The sequence below is a fragment of the Prenolepis imparis genome, unplaced genomic scaffold (assembly GCF_030444845.1).
Source record: "Prenolepis imparis isolate NDT839.2.m4 unplaced genomic scaffold, iyPreImpa1.0 SCAF_8, whole genome shotgun sequence".
Taxonomy (NCBI): domain Eukaryota; kingdom Metazoa; phylum Arthropoda; class Insecta; order Hymenoptera; family Formicidae; genus Prenolepis; species Prenolepis imparis.
The window spans coordinates 14,238,146-14,261,067 of NW_028141166.1; the positions used below are offsets into that span (position 1 = coordinate 14,238,146).

Consider the following 22,922-nt stretch of genomic DNA (forward strand, 5'->3'; position numbering starts at 1 on the left):
AAAAGGATGAGCACCCGAAGAATCAAAACACAACCACATCCAGCACACAAGCAAAAGTTTTTCCTCCCTCTCTTTCTCGTCCCCGGCAAAACATTTACCCCGACAACGGCGATTTGAAACTCGGAACGAGAAGCAAAGCAAGATTTATTGTCAAAATAAAGAAAACGGCGCGGCAGAAGAAAGGAGAGAAGATATTGTGCCCGTAAGCGAATTCTCCGAGGGTTGTGTATCAGTTTGTTGATTCGATGACAAGTCTCAACGATCAAGGACAAACTGACCGACCGGGAAAATCCCCGAGGATAGTGCGATATTGAATATTATACTGACATTTTCAAAAGACGAGTACACACTCCAGACTTACGTACATATATAAGAGGGGAGAAAGGAAAGATTGTAAAAGATACATAGCTTAAAATTAAATTCATATATACATCTCTTTTTTATATTATATTTATAAAGCTCCTTTTTCTTTCCTTTTAACCGAAAAAGGTATATGATTAGTGTAATTAATGTGTGTCGGGATAATTATTTGTTTAAAAAGTTATTAGATGCTACTGAAATTCTTCTTCTGCGGAATGCAACGAGATTATGTGATTACGGGAAACGCTGCGTCGTCAGTAGATAAGTCCCATTCTATAAGGACTAGCGCGCGAGGGGTATGCCTAATTTGTTTAAGTAAATAACTGTGAGTGAAACTCGAGGCTAATGAGAAAAGTTAGAAGTGCCGCGGCAAGGTGGTATCTAACAATATTTTGCGTAAATTAAACTCTCAGTTTTCCCTCCCCTAGTATAAACTAGTGCCTTGAGGAAATGTGTAAGTGGCGTGCCGCGGACGCAATTTAACTCTAACAAGCACATTAAATAAATAATTAGATATGGATGCCGAATAATTAAAAGCGGCCGGATCATATACCGCGTACGGAATATATATCGGCGATTTCTGCTGTTTGTTTAAATTTTAATTAAGCGCTCGATTAGTCAGCCGCGTATCAATGGTTGTTAATTATTGCACGGTTAATTGGCGATCTGAACGATAATTTTGCCTCCTCGTAATACATGCTGTAGCCCATTCTATTCGTGATTAATATTAAAGGAAAAAGTTGGTAAATTATATAGAGGATATAGTGGAAATTCGATACAAATGTAAATTCATGATAAAGTCGAATATAGTCAGAAATAACTGGTAGCAATGATAGGTACACATGCTTCCTTTCTTCGTTTCTTCATTTTATACATACATGTTCAGCATCGTGTTCTCCAACATTCATATCGAACGCTCGACTATGTTAGATCTACATAATTGATGAGCTTTTAGCTGGTTATTTCCGTTCAGCCGTTTAGATAATCGGTCTTTTGCATTCTTAAAGTTACGGTTGAGTGCCTCTCTCGCTTCGAATTCCTTGACGGCATGTGATCCGCACCTTGAATAGGGCACTAGCTGCTTTCTAACATTCGACGGAAAGTTTCCAACGCATTACGATTCCACGAGAGCGGAGCACGAATCTAGCAGAACCGAAAGAGTTATATCTTTCCTTTTCCTCTCTTCTACATATTCCTGATTTGCCGTTAGTGTTATCTATTTACATTTCTTTCCTCTCTTCTCTCGCGCCTTTCTATGGCTACCTAAGTATCATATTTACCTAATGGTAAAATAGCATTCCAAATAACTCACTGAAAGAAATTCGTTTGGTGTATTAATAAAAATATAGAAAATATATTTTTTCACATCCTTGTGTAACAAAGATATTAAAAATTGAAAACGCGAAGACATACTTATAGATTCATTACGTTGATGTGAACGTACAACGTTACAATGAAAACAAACGATGATAAATGAAAGTACAAAGCGATATATAATATTTTTCTGCATTTATGATGTTCTGTATATAAAAATAATCAAAATAAAATTAATTTGTGTGTGTGAGCAGAAAATAAAAATCAAAGTAAATATAAAAATAGAAATTATTTATTAATTTGCTTTATAATTTTAAATAACGGACAACGCGTAATAAAATAAAACTAATTTTTTACAAAATACTACTCGTCGCAATGTGTACTAGGGTCGATTAAAATTTTATTACTACGAGTCTCTGCACTCTTGTAGATTTCATATACATTAGTGCGAAACCGTCGCAAATAAAAAATACAAAAAGCGGTGAAATGATCACACGTGGTTGAAACTCCGTGGAAACTACCACGCATGCATTCTCATCTCGGAGTACAACGAAGTACGATTCTCGTAAAATCTCAGAATCCTCGATACTTCTTCCCTTGACTACTTTCCTCCATTAACTCGCCCCGCTATATACACCTGCCTGCTTCGCACAAATCTGAATCCATAATGTAATCCTTTCTACGGAGGCGGAACGAGGTTTCCTCGTGACTAATAACTCTGCTCTCTTCCGCGATTATCGTATCTCGATGTTTATATGCTTTCGCACAGCAGCCAATATCGTTCCTTTGCCTGCTTTTTTTTCCCGACCATCGGTGTATATCATTCTCCGATCGTTCGTCAAAATGCGAACCTCGCGATGCAACTCACCCCCGTAAAGCTACGGTATTTCCATTCGTCGTATATACGCACGTAGACTTTGTATGCAGTCCGGATACCGACACGGAGAGAACCGGCATTTAGAGCGCATCGCCTTGTCTGCAGTAGTCGGGCGAAATATACGCAATACAAGAAGGCGCGATGACTAGGTGAAAACTAGGACGGGCGTGCAGTGATCTTATTAAAAAACGCCCTTTATGGCAGCTACTACTACTATTAGAAAGCCGCGGTTGAATGCTGTCGCGAAGGAAGAAGGCAGCGACCGCGTTCTCTCTCTCGATGGGACAAGGTATGCCGAATGCCTCTTGTCTGGGAAATTTTTTAATAAAGTACGCGACAGCGACGTGACACGTCTCTCCGGTGTAGCGGCACGGTGAGCCGGTACGTCACCGCGAATTACTTCGGAATTGCTTGCGAGTTGCGCCGCGCCGTGAAATGCATCCCTCGGCCACGATGAACGGCGAGCTTAAGGCCGCTGTCACGTCCCTGCAACGTTAACGCGGATGGATTTGCAGAGGGAAAAACTAATGTTTTCCGTGTGTCGCGTACACAGATTTCACCCCATGCGTACGTGTTTTAAACTTTGGATTTAAAACTATAATTCCTCGCCGACCGATCTTGATGATGATCTTGATCGATAAAATCCGCGATTGTCCGCGGAATATTCTTCCGTGCGCGATTCGACGTGATGCGAATATATTTAAAAGAAAAGTTCTCTCGATTTCTCCCCATAAAAACGTTCGTCGTTCGAACGACATTTTCGTTCTCGTCGATTCTCTTAAGATCAAGTGTTCTGAAAAAAATTCATTTGCATAGAATTTCCCGGACAAATTGAATTGAATATGCTAACAACAACTCTCTTCTTTATATTCTTATTTCTCTCTGAATTTTGAATATATAGCCACTGATACCTTCTTATACCAATACGTATGTACATATTGCTGTAAATTTTTCTTCGAGATTATTTGCATGTGCTGCACTATCTTTTCGTATATGCATTGTATTGAATTTCTTTTTCTGCCTATAGTATATGTTTGTCTTTTTATGTTCTTCTGCTCTATAGACAATTTATAAAACATATATATAAATTTATTAAAAACATAATATACCAAAAAAAAAGATAAAACTTATTGTAATCATTTAATTATAATTTGCAGTTAATATATTTTTAGTATTATTATTTATTTATAACAATATTATATTATAAAATATGGCACTGGTACCATGACATTTAATAATCTCGAATCTAATTAAACTAATGAGAGTGTATTTAATATAGATATTATATAATTATTCTTGTTAATTAAACATGTATAACATATGTATAACAATGTGTAATAAATATGTATATAACATTTGTATTTTATATTTAAATGACATGATGCAATATGTATATGTAAGAAACACAATTACACACCATATGTATATATGAGAAACAATTGAAAATATTAACTCATAAAACTTCATTCTAAACAAGCATATCTTCACATGCTTTCGTTCGAGCTTATTAAAGAACAACTTCCTGAACTTGATGAAAGTTATGAAGTCTTCATAATTTATAAAAGTAGATTAAAACTTTTGAGTTTACCGACGTAATCAGAATAGCTACTTGAGCATGCTCGTACTCCACTTGACGACAGTAAAGAGCTCTTGAAAATTCGACAACTTATTCGAGAACATAAGTATCAACGATTTACTCTTGTAATAGCGAGAAAACAGATAATCTGGACAAATATCGAATACAAAATCTCTTTAATGATGTTTGTTGAAACAAGAAAATGAATCACATAAATATTACCTCTAATCTGTGATGTTCTGTACTGAAAATATACAATTGCCGAATTTTGAATCTTGAAACTGAATTGAGATCTCGCTGAGGAGCCAAAAGAGACTAGATAAAAAAATTCTGGTCTGAATAAATGCTGAATAATTAAGATAAAAATAAAGCCATTATACAATAAAAACGGATTTACTCTCATTTTCACGATATAAGATAATTTTCATCTAAATAATATGTTAATTTAAAAGTATTCAATTAAAAAATCAGCATCAGTATTTTCATATATATTTTCTTTTCTTGTTCTGTTCGTTTTTTTTCTTTTTTAAAGAAACAAAATGACTCACAGAAGATTTTCAGTTTTTCAGACTTTATTCAGTTTATTCAATTTGTTTGATTGAAACGAGGATCATTTTTTTGCGCATATAGCTTCAGTTCAAAATAAAATATAAAACCTATATATCTAACTGCGAAAGAATATATAGAACAATGCATTTTCTTATGACATATATATTGTGCTTCAGAAAAGAACTATAAATCGACAGATATGTAGGTATATTTTCTATTATATATATTATATATATTTTCTATTTTCTATTTTTATAAATTTTGCGAATAATTAAATATCTATATATTAAAAATATTAGAAATAAAAAAAATATAAAAAAATAATGTTTCTTCAATTTTCAATAATATTTAAACGCTTATTTTTCAATATTTAAATATATACTAAATATATACTAAATCACTAATTCAGTATTTATTAAATCAAATATTTAAATATTTCTTTTAAATCAGCATTTACAAATTGATTACTTTATTGTTGAAGTAGTGAGGCAGATCGCGAAACTTCGATGTTGCGAGCGTTGGAATATGGCTGTTTAATAATAAACTTTTTAACGCATGGAGTTTTTTAGCATACGAGTTTTTTAGCCTGAGGCAGCGCAACGTTACTATGTTTTAAACTGGAAATTATTCATAAACAGTATCTGGCAAAACCGCATATAAAAAACCGCAAGGAATTTATTTTCCTAAGGTAAGGCAGAAATTTGCGTGGGTGTTGCGAAATAATTTGTTTGAATATTATAAAGACGAGGAAGTAGCCAGAGAGATCATGTATTTTCATGCAAAATTTATAAGACAACTATATTTTAATTAATTAAGTTAATTTATTCGCAATATATGTATGATTGCCCATCGTGGTTTATTATCGGTGAAATAAGCGGAATAAAATAGATAATAAATCAGAGAAATATATAATAACTTAAACAACTGTATTTTCAACGGGCCAGAATTTTCCGACAAAAACAGGATTTATATATACGTATTAATCTTAAAGTTGGGTATGTTACTCTGCTTGTGAACGAGCAAGATACTATTACACGGAATAAAATACATTGCGGGTTATACGATAATTTAAAAGGTATCTCGTGATTTTCAAGAGAAAACTAGGTTAACCTGAGCGAAAAACCGTTCTGCGTACCATTAACCCGCTCGTCAGAAAGGAGTAAGTGTGAAGCAAAAAGAAGAAAAAGACAAACGAAATATAAAACCCGATGTGCGTGAAGCGAGGTATATGTGAACCCGCGGTATAGGGTGAAGAAAGAGAGAGAATGCGAGTGCCGATTAACCGGGCGCTCGACTGTAACATCCGTTGAAATGAATTACCCTCGTCTCTTTTCGTTCCGCCTTTTTTTGTGTAGCGGCAGCCGCAAGTTTTCTCCTGCCCGACTTTTTTTTAAGCTCTCCTGTCGGTTTTCAATATCGACCCTTCTCCCTTCCCCCAACTCAATTGGCGCTCTTTAGCCTTTTGATCGTTCGTACATACCCTGCATACGACAAAGGCGGTTGTCCGCATGTTCTCGTCCTGACGCACGGACTGCTGGCTGACTCGACCTCGATTTCACTACTGGCACTCGCCGGCGCGACGGTCACGTAGTACGGACTTAATATGGCAATACGTGGCAGCGTATCGATTTAATTTTCAGAGCAAACCGCGTTGCTGATTGCCTCGTGAAATTTAATGCTGTCGACTCTAGGATCCGAGGACGCGTATATAGAGTGAAAAGGTTGGCTGTGCGTAGAATGCGCAAACGTCATATACGATGCGTATGGCATTCGGAAGTTGATTTGCACGTCCTCTAACACAGTGCGATTTTATTAATTTTTTATTTCGAAAGTTGTTCAACATTGAGAATTGAGAATTTTCAATTTTGAGATACAGAGACGGAGTGCAAATCTAATCTTTATTAATAGTAATTTAATAATTATTTAATAATTGTAACAAAACTAAATTTGCAATATTTTAATTTTTTGTTCAGCCAATTCGTTTCAACGTCTTGCAATATCGCAAGATATTACGATATGAGCGATTTGCATGCACTGCATATAAGTATCTTTAGTGAATGCCAGGCGGAATAAAGCCGCGCCTAAATATGTCAGCAAGCAAGACACAGCAGAATACCGCGAGGAGACACGGTATAGAAACAACTGTACCACAAATAACGCAAGAGCATCCTGTGTTCCAGAATTGCGGGAGTTAAAAGGAAAGAAGCATTAGCAAAACAAGTACTGAATCGGCATCGCTACTTTTCATTCTCACTACTATTCCATTGTAATACATGTCTCATGCATCCCAGTTAAAGTCCGAGATATTTCAATTAAACTGCATTCAACGCAATTATCTCATCAATTCACGGCTGAGATTGCCCGAGTTTCTTGTAACGAGGAGCGAACAGATGTCAATTTCAACCAAGATCTACAATTTACAATCTAACCGCGTAATCTAAATCAGGATAGTGTTAATTCCGCGTGATTGAGCATGTGGATGAATGCTTTCGCTTGTATTTGCTGAGAAATCAATGGTGCTTTCTGCGGTATTTAATCTCTCTTTCTGATCGTAGTGATGATTTTAATTTCAACAACAACAATTTTGCGAAAATTGTCAAGATTTCAACTAACAAATGAAAATAATTTTGCAATTATAATATTTGCTCATGTGAAAAAAATATATTTATATTCAAAATTAAATAGATTGTAATTAATATACTATTTTTCAATATTTTCAAAGCTATCACATCCGTAACATGAAATCGTTTCAGATTTCAATATAAAGAGAAAAACACAATATTTATAAATAAAATAACATCGAATAAAAATAAATCGCGTTTCATATTTCTTTATATTGTTAGATAGATTGCTGAAATAAAATTACTTTGAAAACAGTAGTTTTATAAAGAAAGATATCTCGAGTACCTTCACATAAGAAACGTGGACAACAGTTTAAAAGTAGTAAAGTTTGACGACTTTATATGATTTACGCGCAAAGATTTTATTCCCGCTTCTTTAGGCTCTCATTTTATCGCCTGATAAAACTGGCCTGCATCCAAGCTGTAGATTACACTGCAAATATTTATTTCAAAGAATTACTGTCGCAAATATTGCGCTATCTAGTAAGGCTTGTTGTCGTTTCAAATTAAGTGGAGAGTAAATAGACATGAACGGAACCACAGAAAAAGTCTAAAATACTGAAACCACAAGGTTGTTAATTTCGCGCTTATAAAACGAAGCAATTAAACCAAGCAATTATCTTCGTGATTTATTTTAAAAGAAAGAAGCATCACGTGTACCATTAGCACTTTATTAATAGGTTTAATCAGGATACCGCGGCCGATTAAATACGAATTTATTGCCAAGGCTTAACGAAGCGACGATAACTGTGCCTGTTTGCAAACGGAAGAAACCAAACAAGAGAGGAACAGGTGTTAGTCTTACATTTTTATATTCCCTTTTAATAGAATCGATAGATAACCAACGAGCTCTGCGAGAGAGTGCAAGGAGGTCGAGTCGGGTCACGGCCCCAAGATTCAATAGAACTTCATCTTTCTCTCTTTGCTTCCTGAATATCTAAGACTCTGCGGAGGCTAAAAATAAAAATTTAAATACAAATCGCATTTGTATAAAAAATGTTCTGCGTTCGAAGTTTTGTTAATATCTTTGAAATGAACGATCGCGGAACTCGAGTCGGCCATTTACGTTCCGCGCACGCTACTTTTTGTAATTGCACGAAGCTAGGTACGAATATTTCGCATGCCCCGAGTGCCAAACAACGGCATAACATATTTTGCTGCTCCGTTTGCGTTTTACGAGTTCGAGAGAAAATAGTATCTCCGCAGCGCGAAGAAGAAAGTCACGTACTAAATTAAATATTAAACCAAAGTTTTGCAACTGCAAAAATTCTACACGACCGTGCGTATTTTAGTAATCTGCCCGTAGATATATCATCAGATCGTCAAGTGAATATATTCATGCAAATATATTTTCTACATCGCTAAATAATTAGAACTTATTTGTAAAACAGAAAATACTAGGGTGAAAATGTTTTCTGTTGCTTCAATGATGAATATCTTACTTCGTAAAAAAATAATAATAATAAAAATGAACAAAAACACCTCCACGGCATTTATTGATGTAAATTTTAACGAGAATAAACTTAATTTGTTTTATATTTTTATTGCTTTAAATATAGATGCATGAGAAAGCGCTAATTTTGACGCAAATAATTCATGTATTTCATAGAGATAGCTTAATGCCTGGAGCATACTTTACCTGCCTGGTACAAGATAGCAAGCTGCATATATTTATGCGAAATGCATTTGGGAGTGATTCCCGCAATTGCTCTTTTGGGAAGTGACGCAATCCCGAGGTGGGAACCTTCCCTGGGAACCTTCGGTTTCCCCTGAATTCCATGAAAGTTTTATACAGCAATGTCATGAGTAGTATTGACATGAGGAATGCGGATACAATAGAAGAGAATCTGTACCCTATCGACAATCTTTTCCGTCGAAACTTTGAGAAGAATCCCGGCGAAACGCGACATGTCGAAAACGCGAATTATTCATAAGCATTTCTAATGCTATCGTTATATATATATGTATATGTATATTATTATATTATATGATATTTTTTATTATATTTACATTATATTAGTTATTATACTATATTATTTTCTCGACTTCGATTATTGTCTACTTGTAGAAAAAGATAAAACTCTTATCGCTATGATATATATAAATTCGCAGTGAATATCACTGATTACATAAAATTCCTTTCTAACTAAAACTTTTTAAAAAATTAAGAATTTGTCTCAAATTTTTGCGAGTTAATAACAATTTTTTTTATCGAAACTGGTATTAATTTTGAAATAATTTAAAAACAATATGCAATTAGCGCGCGATATATGGCGCGTTAAAGAAGAAACTTACGAAACTCTGCGAAAAGAAATTTTTCCATTTCCGCGAAGTCTCATTGTCTAAAGCAATCTTTAAAAAAAATAGTAGCACTCATGCGTGTGGCCTCTGAACTTTCAGATTTTATGAAATGTCAAATAGCTAGGTCACCACACATGAATGATGATGAGTTCCTATAAGAGTTTATACAACATCTTCTGGATAATTTTATATTTAGCAATTGTGACTCTCAATCAGCAAGATGGAATAAATTTGCATGGGCGTCCATCCTGCTCTAGATTTATTCGCTTCACGTAGTATTTAATACCGCCCAACGCCACCGCAACTTCTATAGGCAGGCAAAGAAAATGCTCTCTCTACTACCGCGCCGGAGGGAATACACAACATGTCTCATTGTCAGCTACGGCGCTACGGCCCCTTTCTTTGATTAATCTGAAATCGATTTTTCCTTAGCAAAAATTCGAATGGGAAATGTCTTTCTTTGTAGTTTTTTCTTCAATTTAATTATTTCGTTTAAAATAAATGTTGCGTTAAATTTCTATAAAAATTCTATTTAAACAATACATTGTTTCGTGCAGAATTCTGAAAGACCACGCTTTTTTATCGCTCACAACATATAAACTTTTATCAACTCAAACTAATTATGTGAGGCGTTTTTTAAAGTTAATTTTGTAAACTCATTGGAGAAAATGTTTTCTATGATCTGAAACACTAAAACCTTTACATAGGATGTTGTTACATATACAATGAGATGTAACAAGAGTGCGAGCTTTTACGCGTATAAAAGCTATTTAAACACATTAACAGATTGCTTTTGACGTACAAAATTAATTTCACTAGAATGTGTGTGTGTGTGTGTGTGTATGGGATTTATGCAATATGAATATTTAGATATCTAAAGAGAGAAAATATATGTAGGTATGTTATTTCGATTTTTTAGGGTGCTAACCTAACAGAGGTAAGTTTTGAAACTTTAAAAATATATTCACGAGCCGATTATTGAGTCGCAGTATTTATTTAGTCGCATTTAAAATTCGCACTATTTGTTAATTAATTCTTACATTCTCAAATCTGCTAGCACACAAATATATATTTCCTTCCTAATTAAATTGAATGAATTTTAATTTCTTGTATATTGTGTTTACATATAATAAATAATCAAAAAATTTCACACTACTGACTGTAATTGAGAAATGCGAAAAACAGTTTCTGCTTTAAATCATTCTTCTATATCCATTGAATCAAGTGTTCATTCATTCATTCAATACGATTATTATACGATTTGCCACGTGTACGCTAAAAATAGCTAGCGCTTAGCGTTTGCTCTCGCTATATAAGCCCGTGCGGCGCAACCTTAGAAATCACTCTACTGGTAGAATTATTTCTGTCTCTCGGTTATTATTATCAGTAGTTTGAGATTTTTTGAATGCTTGTGTTGATCATTCATTGATGATCACTGTATACGATTTGTCAGATGTACGCTAAAAATAGCTTACGGTATTTAAAAAATTTATTTTTTATGCATCGTAAGCTATTTTTAGCGTACACGTGACAAATCGTATAGTAATTGTATCGAATGAGTGAATGAACACTTGATTCAATGGGTACAGAAGAATGATTAAAGAGCTAACGTAAAATTTTCTCGCATATAATATACAAAAAATTAAATTTATTCAATTCAATTAAATTAAGAAACATATATTTGTGTGCTTGCAGATTTGAGACTGTAAGAATTAAGTAACAAATAATGCGAATTTTAAATGCAATTACCAAGGCAATTACTAAATAAATACTGTAACTCAATAATCGGCTCATGAATATTTTTAAAGCTTCGAAACTTACTTTTGTTAAATTAACACCCCCATTATAAAAAATCGAAATAACATATATATTTCATATTCTTATTAATATGTAATAATTTAAATTGGAAATCATGAAAAAAGAGAATAAAAAAATAGTAAATTCTAAAGAAAAAAAATACTATTAGTATATATAAAAAATAATATAATATAATATAATAAATCAAAAATGATTAATTGATCGATGTGTCATAGGAAGAAAAACAAATTGAACATGAACAATTCACTTCTTATTCTTATTCTTATCACTTCTGTTACTCACACTCCTATTCTACTTCTAAAGCATTTCTGGTACTGAAACATCTGCAATTATACCTGGGGACAGTCTATTTAAAACTTCCGTAGTATTTCTACTTCCCCGAACCATTCAACTTTTTAATCCAGTCTTCTTCTACTTGGTAGGCGACAAATCGAGATGCAGTTATTTCTTTGATGATTAAACTGCGCAACGGCATTTAGAAAAAAACATTCACTTCTTTGACAATTTTTATTTGCGCGAATTAAATTTATTTATGCACGTGCTTTAAGATGCCATGATAAAAATAAAATAATTTGATAGATAATAACGCTATAGAAAGTTATTTCAGTAATGTATTACGTTTTTTTGCAATACGTTAATGAAAATGTGGAATATTTCACAATCAATTAATGCATTTTGCATTTCCAGCAATAAATATAAAGCAGTAATCGTAAAACTTTAAAATTAGTTTTCATTCTTGCTTAGTCTTAAGAAACTGTGTAGAATTTATTTCAGAATTTTCGAGTTTGTATTTTTAAATATGAATAAATTTGTTTATTAGTGTAAGAGTCGTCGAAGTGAATTTCTCTGTAAATATGCTCACGAATTATTTATATATAATCATAATAAAACGTTGCGTGGGGAATTTTGGACGAATTGACATCATAATTCAGCTTAGAGTTTTACACTAATGAGTTTCTAGATTCTATCTAATGATTTATACATAATATTTAGATTTTAAAAACAATATTCAAAAAGCAAAAGTAAGAAAATATAATCGGAACGAATAAACAAAATGCATTTTTTAATTCAGATAAAAAAATGCATTATGCATACAATTTATCAAACTTATTTCAAGTGAAATGAATTTGAGGAACATCTTGCTGCGATATTTCGTTGTATGATTAGATTATTTATATTTGTAATGTTATTTTTCCACACAAAAGACTGTGCGTTACACTGTCGCTTCGTATCAAGACAAAGACCAAATATATATAACGCACACTAAAAATGCAAGATATATCCTTTAGAGGAAGAAAAGAAATTTTTAAAAAACAATTCGTTATATTCTTTTAAAAGAAAGATTATTATATTGAAGGTTACAAATATATCGAAATGCATGAAATTTTTCAAATATACTGATAGCAAATTCCTCCATTTTTTTATGGTACGAACGACATATAAAAGTCACGTGGCAAACACATTGTCACTTATTAAGGACAATTGCAAGTTCGTTGTAAATGGTTATACTTATACTGCGTTGCACATCGTTGCATCGTTGTGGAGTTGTTAAACTAATCGCATTAAAAGACAACGCAGAGTGAGAACTACTTCCTTCCTGAATGTGTATCGTTCAACTCTCTCATACTCTCTCATATTCTCTCATTCTCTCTCTGTCTATCCCTCTCCTTCTCTCTCTCTCTTTCTCTATCTATCTATCTATCTTCTTGCGTACTTTCTTTAACAAATTCAGATACTTTGGATGATGAAGATATAAACTTTGCAAAACGTTTTATAAGTGCTCGCGTTCCGGATGTAGTCTATGTCAGAAGCAGGACTTGGAATTAATGACTAGATTTTGCTAAATTCCTCTTTGATATTATCTCTCTACTTTGATGTAGTTTACTAATAGATAATTAAAGTAAATACGTTAAGTAATTCCTGTTCACGTGCGCAAAATTTGGTATCTATTCTATTCGAATTCTAGATACAAGACTGCGAAAAGCATTAAGCCACATTTTTTGTTCTTTAATTCTATTGTATCATCGACAAAGCAAATTAATTGCGTTAAAACATTGACGGCAATTATTTTCTTCGTAATATTAAATTTCTCATTATATATGTATATGTACACATACACACATTAAATTTTAAACACAACTCTCGAATATATGATACAAAATAGAATATGGTACAAAATATTTTATAACTTTATCCGCTTGTTCTCATCAATTATGCCTGACGAAAAAAAATCACCTACAATTTTGCCATGGAATTTGTGGGGAAGAACATCCTTCATTTTTTGGGGGAGGGAAGGAGAGATTCTCCATATAACTTTATTCTAATGCAAGACAAAATGTATTATTTTCTTAGCAACCAAGCTTCGTGAAATAAAGATAAGCGGAAACAGTGAAGAAGACAAATCGCACTTTCCATCCGCTGTTGTTAATAGCCAAAGAAGCGCAATCTAATCGCATTAAAAGATTAAAGTGCGATGATTGCGATCGTCCGCCCCTTCGTTCCGGACGTACGGTACTTGTCGTTCTTCCATTTGTCACCAGTCAGAAAAATCCAATGGCAATATCGTCGGTTGGGAGGGCTCACATCGTGTCTTTGGCTGGATGGATGAGGAAAGAGGACATGAAAGAGAGCAAGAAATCGTAGAACAAGATTGTCAGAGCCATAATGACAGGTACAGCGGAAAGTAGTGGAGTAAAAAAAAGATAGTAAAATGCGCCTTAACTGATGTTCGCGTGTCATCCTTTCATCAGGGCGCCTCTGAAAGGAAAATATTACGAGAATGGAAAGTGCATCTCTTCGTGCGATTAAGAGACGATAAATAAGGAGAAAAATGAGAAGAATATATAAATATAATAAATATAAATGTAAGTTTATATTTATATCGCGTACATATGATATATATGTATATATATACATATATAATATATAAAAAATATGAATATATATATATATATAATTTATAAAAAATATAAATATATAAAAAAAAAATGTATTTTAAATAGTAGACAATATCGATGCAACATAGAAATTTTATATTTTGTAATATATTACAACAATTTAAATTCTTTGACTATTAGACAATTTAACTGTTTAGATAAAGCGTGAAATTGATAAAACACATAATTGCTATTTAGTGTATAAAACAATGGATCACAAATCTCATATTTTCACATTTTTAGAGATTTAATCAAGTGGCTACGTGATTAAAAAAAAAAAATTGGCTTTTTCATCATTATATAAAAGGAAGAATTCTTATTTTCTTTTATATTAAAGATATATTTATCAGATAAGATATAACACTCAGCGCTTTTCTAATATATATATATATATATATATATATATATATATATATATATATATATTATATATATCTAAGATGCGATATATATACCGAAAGATTGATATTGCAATTCAGCACACTAAATTTTTTTATGGCAAGTCAATCTACAGTCGAGAAACAAATTTTAATCCTTTTAGCAATATGTCATGTCATTTGTAGATTCAGTCGATTCTTAAACGATACACTTCAACCTCGCCCAAGTCGACGTATGTATTCTCGAGATCTCGACTCGTCACTTGCCGTCACGTCTTCGTGACGGACTCGATTTTCGTGCACATAATAACCGCTTCTCCATCGTCACGATATGCCGCTTCATTCAAATACCAAGCAAAGAGGCCGTGCTCTCTACTCATGATCGAGTTTACACTTTTCCTTTCTCTGCTATTTTTCTTTGCGCTCTACCATTTCGCCAATTTTAATATAATTCTTTTCTATATAATTATCGTTGCTCAACTTGAGCAGATAAGCGAGTTGCACGTAATGGACCGTCATATAGAAGTTACACGATTTAATGAGGAAAGTACGTAACTTGTTTACCGTTATTAAACTTATATATTCGAATGTGTTTTATGTAGATATGAAAAAACACTGAAGACATATGTATAGTGCGTATTTGCACATTCGCAAAATGCTTTATAATCCATCATAACGATTCGCACAACGAACAAGTTTTGCAACTATACACCGTAGGAATGTATAGCTCAATTATACCCGGTAATTAGTTCCGTTGGAAGTTTAAGGGTGCACTCAATCATGCGCCAGCGTGTGCAATTATAATAGCGCGAAAGCACTTTTTGCTTTCTCTCCCTCTCTCTATCTATCTATCTATCTATCTATCTATCTCTCTCTCTCGCTCTCTTTTGCTTAGATTACCTATTTTCCCGTTGTAAGAAACTGTAATAAATGACGAAGAGCTGCTAAACATTCTTTTTAAGCAATAAATGCTGAAAGTTCATAATAATTTGTATACGTATATTTACATCTGCAAAATAATTACGTAATACATATAATAAATATATAAATTATAATAAAACATATCTTATATGTTTTAATATTTCAAATTTTTCGCGATATATATATAAAGTGATATTATTTAAATATAATTATTATTTTAAATATATATATATGTATATATAAATATATAAATATATATTATAAATATATTATAAATATATTATATCTATATATTTATATATTTTATATACATATATTTTAATACATAAATTCGCATTTTTTATTATATCAACGTTTTAAAGAACGTTTCAGAAAACGTAATAATAGTAAATAACGAAGGTTACGCAAATGATACAAGATAGTAAGGAACCCGATACGAATTTCAGTATACCAATTCAGTAGATCGAACTGTCGGGCATAGGAATCCAATTCACAGTGCCGTTTTGTGGAGATCAGCGTGATCGAGATTCAAGGGACTCGGGATAAGGGTGGGTTTTGCTGTTGCATGGAAGGCTTCGCCTCTCTGCCCGAGTTCCACATCTTACTTTCTTCCTTCTCGCGTGTATACGATAGGATACGTTGTGGAAATATTCGGATTGGAAATTGGTTATACATCGGGGACACTGCCTTTTAGGCTACTCACCCGCCTCGGTAATACACCCGCGGATTGAAGAGGATTTTAAAGGTAAAAATCCATCGCGAATTCCGTACTGCGTTTTCTCTTACAGTAGGGAAAGAGGCTTATGGGTTGCTTAATGCTTCGTCTTTTATATAACGGCCGGCCCGTTACGATGTTTTTTGCGCATGAATGAATTCATCAAAGTGCTTTAAACGCGAGCCATCCATACTTATCGAAGTGCATCAAAACGCCAGTCATGCGGGCTAAATTATTCGTAAAATATTTTTAAAAAATGTCACATGAAGAAAATAAAATTATATTTCGTGGGATATCATTGTTGTTAATTATTACCATGGAGATGAGATTCATAAATATAAAATAAAGATAAAAGAATTTACATCGGTGCCGCTATAAAAAGTAATCAAGATTTTATCGATCTTGATCAAATTAAGAGCGAATAAATTAATTTAAATGATTAAGGATTACATAAAAAAGGAATTTTTTAAAAATCCGTTTTATTTATAATTTGATTGTAAAAATAAACTTTATCTCAATTTTAACTCATTCCTTGCTTCTGACATCATGTACAACGCAGAAAGATTCTAATTGCCTAAAGTAATTGAATTCGACGCCTGACCTCTTTGCTCTAATAATTCTTCCCTTGCAACAATTTAATAACGGAAGAAGGCAAATAAACGATTAGAACTGTAAATGACGTTTGCGGGGATACTTCAATTTTCCTATTCATTATAGAAACCTAATTCGATTCAATTTTCCGTGCTTCCGATGTAACTACGATTTATGTAATTTTATGTAACTCAAAATTCTTATGCAACTATCGCCGCGATATCGGCTTACGAGTCGCCACTTATCGCCCAGATTAAACACTCTGAAGTATTGTATAACGATTAATATTCGATATGCGCATAATCAATAAGTTAAAATCAATAAATAACGGTTCGCTCGTTTAATATAAAAATATCGACTCACCACGCATTTGGGATACTCTTCCTCCGGAGTGGGTCTTTTCCATCCGAGTAACGGAGGTATACAAACGAGGGCCGATAACAGCCAGACGAGAGCAATCATGAGCGCCGCTCTAGCCGGCGTTCTTTTCTTCAGGTAGTCGACCGCTTGCGTGATGCTCCAAAATCTGTCGAGACTGATGAGGCAGAGATTCATGATGCTGGCTGTACACAGGAGCACGTCCATGGCGGAATAAATGTCGCACCACCAATAACCGAAGATCCAGTAGCCCATGATCTCGTTAGCGAGCGAGAACGGCATGATGACGAGGCCGAGAAAGAAGTCCGCTACCGCGAGGCTGGCTATAAACCAATTCTGTATGTTCTTGAGCGCCTTCTCCGTGGCGATGGCGATTATCACTAGCATATTTCCCACGACGATGACGATCATCAGCATCGTCGCGAGGATAGACGCGAGCACAATGTGCGGAAGGGTATATCCCGACGGATACAGACCCTCACCCCGAACGATCAAAGTCTCGTTATACAAGCTAATGTTCGAAGGATAACGGTGACTCGTGTTGAACGAGTCGTTGAACGAACCGATCATGTCCTCCATCGTGTCGCTAAAACCGAAGAGCAACAGACCCTTCCCGTATTCGATCGCGACTCCCTCCTCCGTGCTATTCGATACACTTGCACGTGCTGTACTCACATTTACACTATCGTTAGTACTGCCTATACCGTCGACACTTTGTTCACCGCCGCCACCCCCAGTGCCTATCCCTGCCACGTTTTCTTCGCCAGTAAATGCAGTTTCCCCACTCTTTGTCGCGCCTACGGTGTTTCTGCCACAAACTTGAGTTTCTGAAGTCTGGCCACAATGGTGGGAAGCTTCCTTTCTTGTCGCCACGTCGCCCTTACTCCCCGTCGCGATGCCACGCTCGCCGCCCTCGGTGTATTTTTCGTTGTTCTTCGCAGGATTCTCCTCGTTCTTCGCTTCTTCTCTCTCAGCACCTCCGCCGCTGTGGAGGCGATCGCTGGTAGCTGCTGCGACCTGACGCTCACCGTACGAGATCGCACGTGTCGGGTGGGCCTCGTTACTCGAAAACGTAGAGCCACCACTAATTGGTCGAGACCACGACATGTTCCCCTCGAAGACGCTCGTGGACGCCGTTGTCGGACTATCGACGGCGATGGTCATAATGCTGCCGAGAAGCGGCATCACTCGCACCCTCGCCGAGGACTGTAGATGCTATCTCGGTAAGGACGATGCGGAGGTCGTGGCCGCGCGCGAATAGCAACGTGCCCCGGGTGCCAGTTCGAGTAGCAGCAATAACAGGAGGGTCGTGGTCTCGTCGCATCTCGAGGCCAAGGGCGTCATGCCCGTTTCAGGATAATGCCATCCTTGTCGAATACGCAAATGCCGCCACACGCGCTCTTCCTCGTTCTCCGCACGGCTCGTTCCTGGGGAAGCCGTTGTCTCTCGCTCGGAATCGAACGATTCGTGAAATTACTTTTTGACAATTGGATTTTCACGTTTTTTCTTTGTTTCCGCTGTATCTAATATCGCGATGCTCGATCAGAAAAGTACTTTTCAACCTAGCTTCCTCTACTCTTTCTCCTGCTCTCGAATTCAAAGTTTCTCGTGCTGTTACAATTTCGTGTAATTTCTTTTAGGATTTACACGTATAGCACTCGCGTATGTATTTATATCCTTGCCTAACGCAGCTAAAAAGTGCGAATAAAGTTCGTCTTCGGCAATCGCTTTTTTTTTTTTCTATTGGACCAAATCTTTTAGAATCTAGTTTAGCTTAACTTTAACTAATTTCGGCGTGATTGACACCTTCGGTTTCGTGCTTCTACGGTGCTGTAACGTTATTCCCGTTACTTCTTCGGTGCCGTGGTCATACGTAGTTGGTCTCTGATTTATTGCTTGCATGAATCGCAACTCCGTTCCTCGTATTTCCTGCATTCACTGGTCCACAACAGACTTAACACGGACAGAGCGTACAGAGATTTATGGGTAGTCCGGTAGGCGACTTAGTTAAGAATATCAAGGTAGATAGAGAAAGTGAAAGAGAGAGAAAGAGATAGAAAAGGAGAGAAGAGGATAGAGAGAGATATATATATATATATATATATATAGAGAGAGAGATAGTCTATGTGAGAATAAGAGTAAAAAATTGGTCCCCGTTTTTTTTTTACCTTTCCTTTACATTAAGCTTGAGCGGCCTACATAGCCTGGAGGCAAATAAAGCGAGAAAAGTTTTCTTGAGAAAGTGTCGACGATCGTATAAGAAAATTTCTCTTTAGGACTAGCATAGATCCCCCAAAGTAATTTCACAAGACGACAGGCGTTTTGACACGGTCGTGAGACGTGATTTCGTGCAAATCCTGATAATTGATTACGCGCTCGTACGTTTCTCCCTTTAGTGACGGAAATGCGAGTTTCCCGTCGCTCCTTCTCTCGCTTTCTTTCCTCGAGTCCTAGGCGCGGCTCGACGTTGTTTCACTCTAACGATGCCCGCGAGCTAATTAATTATCGCGCCGGGGCTAAAAGGCTAAGCGCTGGATACCCGTACTGCTCCGACCTGCTTTTCGAATACTACAAAATCAGCGAGAAAACACTTTGACGAAAAATTAGAACGACAGAGATTATAGATTGTATATAGAACTATATGTACACGTATTCATATACGCTAATATATATACGTAATATGTAATATGTATAATACGTATATTAACGCGAGTTTAAAAGTACTACTCGCGAATTGTGTGTGTGTGCATGTCTTATTTTGAACAAGCTTCCGTAAATGTAACGCGGTATTAACGATATATCAATTTGTATATGCTTACACAAGTGCGTGTATTTTTATATAATCTAAGCTCTATTATTGAATATAGAACATATAGAGATATAAAGTGAGACTTAAATACTTAATATATAATTGATATATATTTTATATAGTGATAGAGAGAAGCAAAGAGAGAGGAAGAAGATAGAGAAATATGGAGAGCAAGAGCGAGAGCAAGCGAGAAAGAGAGAAAGAGAGAGGAAGCCAAGAAAGACGAGAAAAAATTAAGTAGAATCGCTCTTTTGCTTGAAAGAAATCACGCGCGTTAATATAATATAAGAACTTCCCTGTATGTACACCTATTTACACGTCATTAGACCTCATTACTTTGGGACGTGTCTCGTTTACTTGTCTCTCGTTCTAACCCTCCTTCATACGGCACTAGGTCATCGGATTAAGCAGATCCGTCCACGTATTCACTCACGTCTTTGAATAATCTATATTTGTCTACCGCGAAACACTGTACAGTCTCGGCAATGTGATAGAGAATTAACGTGAAAATATTTATCTCGTTAATGTCGCGTGCTAGGTCTCGTATCGAGACACAATTCGTTGTCCCCGATATAGTTTCAGATTTTCAACTGGCAGTTCGTGATATTTGCTCGGACGTTCCTTCGCTCGAACTACTACTTTAGATTTGGCGGTTCTTGACGCGATAAATGGGAAAAGAGAGAGTCTCCTCCTTGCAAAACCTGGTTTCACCTCATCCGATTTGTAAGTCTTTTATATCGCGCCGTTTCTACTTCGAAGCGACTTAAGATAGTCAATAATTCTTAATTAAAAAAATTTTGTTTAATTTTGATTTGATGCCACTCGATTGACTTTGATCCGATTTCCGCTTGACGATTTAACGGTGCTACCTTTTCCATCGGCTTTGACAGTATCGGAGATCAGCTTTTACTTGAGACATTTCGCTTCTGACGGAGCGCGTCTCGTTTTCTACGAGGGTCGTTATTTCCGCGTACGTATGTTTCCTACCCTCGTATTTATTCAGGGCGAATCTCTATAAGGCGTTGAAAGCGACGCAGAAACCTTCGGCAATACCGTATTATGCGCTTATAGCATCGCGTTTTAAAAAAAAATCCTCGCAGAGGTTTTTTATTTGTTTGTTTTATCGCGACTCTTCGTTTCAAATATTCCAACACCAAAATCGAAATTACGAATCGAATACGTTGCAAAACGACATTATCGGGACGAGAAATTCAATTCGCGCACTTCGATTGGAGCACGATTGGTCTCACGGGGTCTTCCCCACAAACACACGTATATAACTTTTCGGTCCTTTAAACAGTCAGCACAATTCACTCGAGCGGACCCTGGCTTGCGAGTGTAGGCTCTTTTCGCGGCATTTGGATCATCTCGCGGATACCGACAGAAAGGGTTAAATATATGTGACAGACAAATGACAGAATTAAACGGAGGACGAGGAAAGGAAATTATGAATTACGGCATTTAGTGTTGATATCAACGACGACACAGTCGCGTGGCGGGCTGTCCAGCAGCCAAACTCATCGACTTCTCAGCACCACGAGGAACCCTCGGGAACGTCTCGTTCGTCCTCGTGTCTCTTTAACACCGTGTGCGTGCGTGCGTGCGAGTAGTTCGAGGTTGTCTCGTGGCTGTTTGGGAACGCACTGCAGCCGTGAGGGACGGAGCCAGGAACTCGGACTCCCTCTCGTGTCGTTCGGTGGATGGAAATTCTCGCAGGATGTCGGCGGACAGAGTATATACGTGCGCACGTGTCTGTCTGTGTGTGTGTGTCTGTGTCTCTCTCTCTCTCCTTGTGGTGCGTGTACGTGTGTGTATCGGTGTGTGCCGTATATCCTGTATATATGCGTGTGCATGTATATGTGAAAGGGGGGAGCGTTAGGGAGGGAAAGAGAGCTTGCTTGGCTCACTGGAGGCTGACTGTTGGCCCGACCGATCGCTCCGTCCGACGGTACCAGCGTCGGGGCGCCGTCTGAGTAGCGGAACCTGGGGCGCAAGCGTCGGGACGCCACCGACAGTATCCGACAGCACCGTCGCGGACCGACAGTCGACTTTGGACCATCGACCGATCGGTCTCAGTAACGAAAATATGTTGCTACTCCAATTCTGTCACGAAGAACGTCACTTCGAATGTCCTCATCCCCATCGGCCATTGTGCCTTTCGTATTACTGTCATTGCTGCGTTTTTTTTATGCGAACGCAATTATATTGTAATTATATTACTATTTATGAAACTAGAATTTCTCAAATTATTATAGCGTCTAATGTTTCTAATAATATTATTTTTATTACTATATATATTAATTTTTTTTAAATAACTTTGTTAAAATGTTTCTATCTATTTGTCTAATAAGTGAGATTGTTAAGATTCTCCTATATCATCATATACCTGATGCAAAAGGCGAGATTATATTTGAGCTAAACGCAATACCAGTTTCATATATACTCTCAATAATTAGTTCGTGCATCAGTTGCTGCTTATCGACAATATTGGAGAGGATATTCAATTTTTAATAAATCCTTCTTCATAAATAACAAAATTTAAATCTATATTTGATCATTACAAATCTTCGGCATATCAACGTAAAATGAGAACACTGAGAAAATGTATGCGATGTAAAAAAATTAATTGAAAATATTACACTAATAAATATTAAACCAGATATAACATAAATAGATATTCAGCTAAAAAATATTAATTGCATTATATTTTGCATGATTATGAATAGTAGTATGTCACCATTATTTTTTCCCAAGAGTAATGTGGAAGAGAAAAAAGTAA

General features: G+C 35.8%; 1 protein-coding gene across 3 annotated transcripts in view; it reads right to left on the minus strand.

Moving 5' to 3' along the window:
• Nucleotides 1-22,093, minus strand: part of Octalpha2r (alpha2-adrenergic-like octopamine receptor) — a 116,593-nt gene extending 94,500 nt beyond the window's left edge. For all 3 annotated transcript variants that reach the window (XR_014425845.1, XM_083043988.1, XM_083043987.1), the window contains exon 1: nucleotides 17,320-22,093. Coding sequence is in view for 2 of the 3 variants with exons in the window: in XM_083043988.1 (XP_082900114.1) it covers nucleotides 17,320-18,519 (1,200 nt within the window). In the remaining variant the exon portion in view is untranslated. The remainder of the gene's footprint in view (nucleotides 1-17,319) is intronic.
• Between the last annotated feature and the right edge of the window lie 829 nt (nucleotides 22,094-22,922).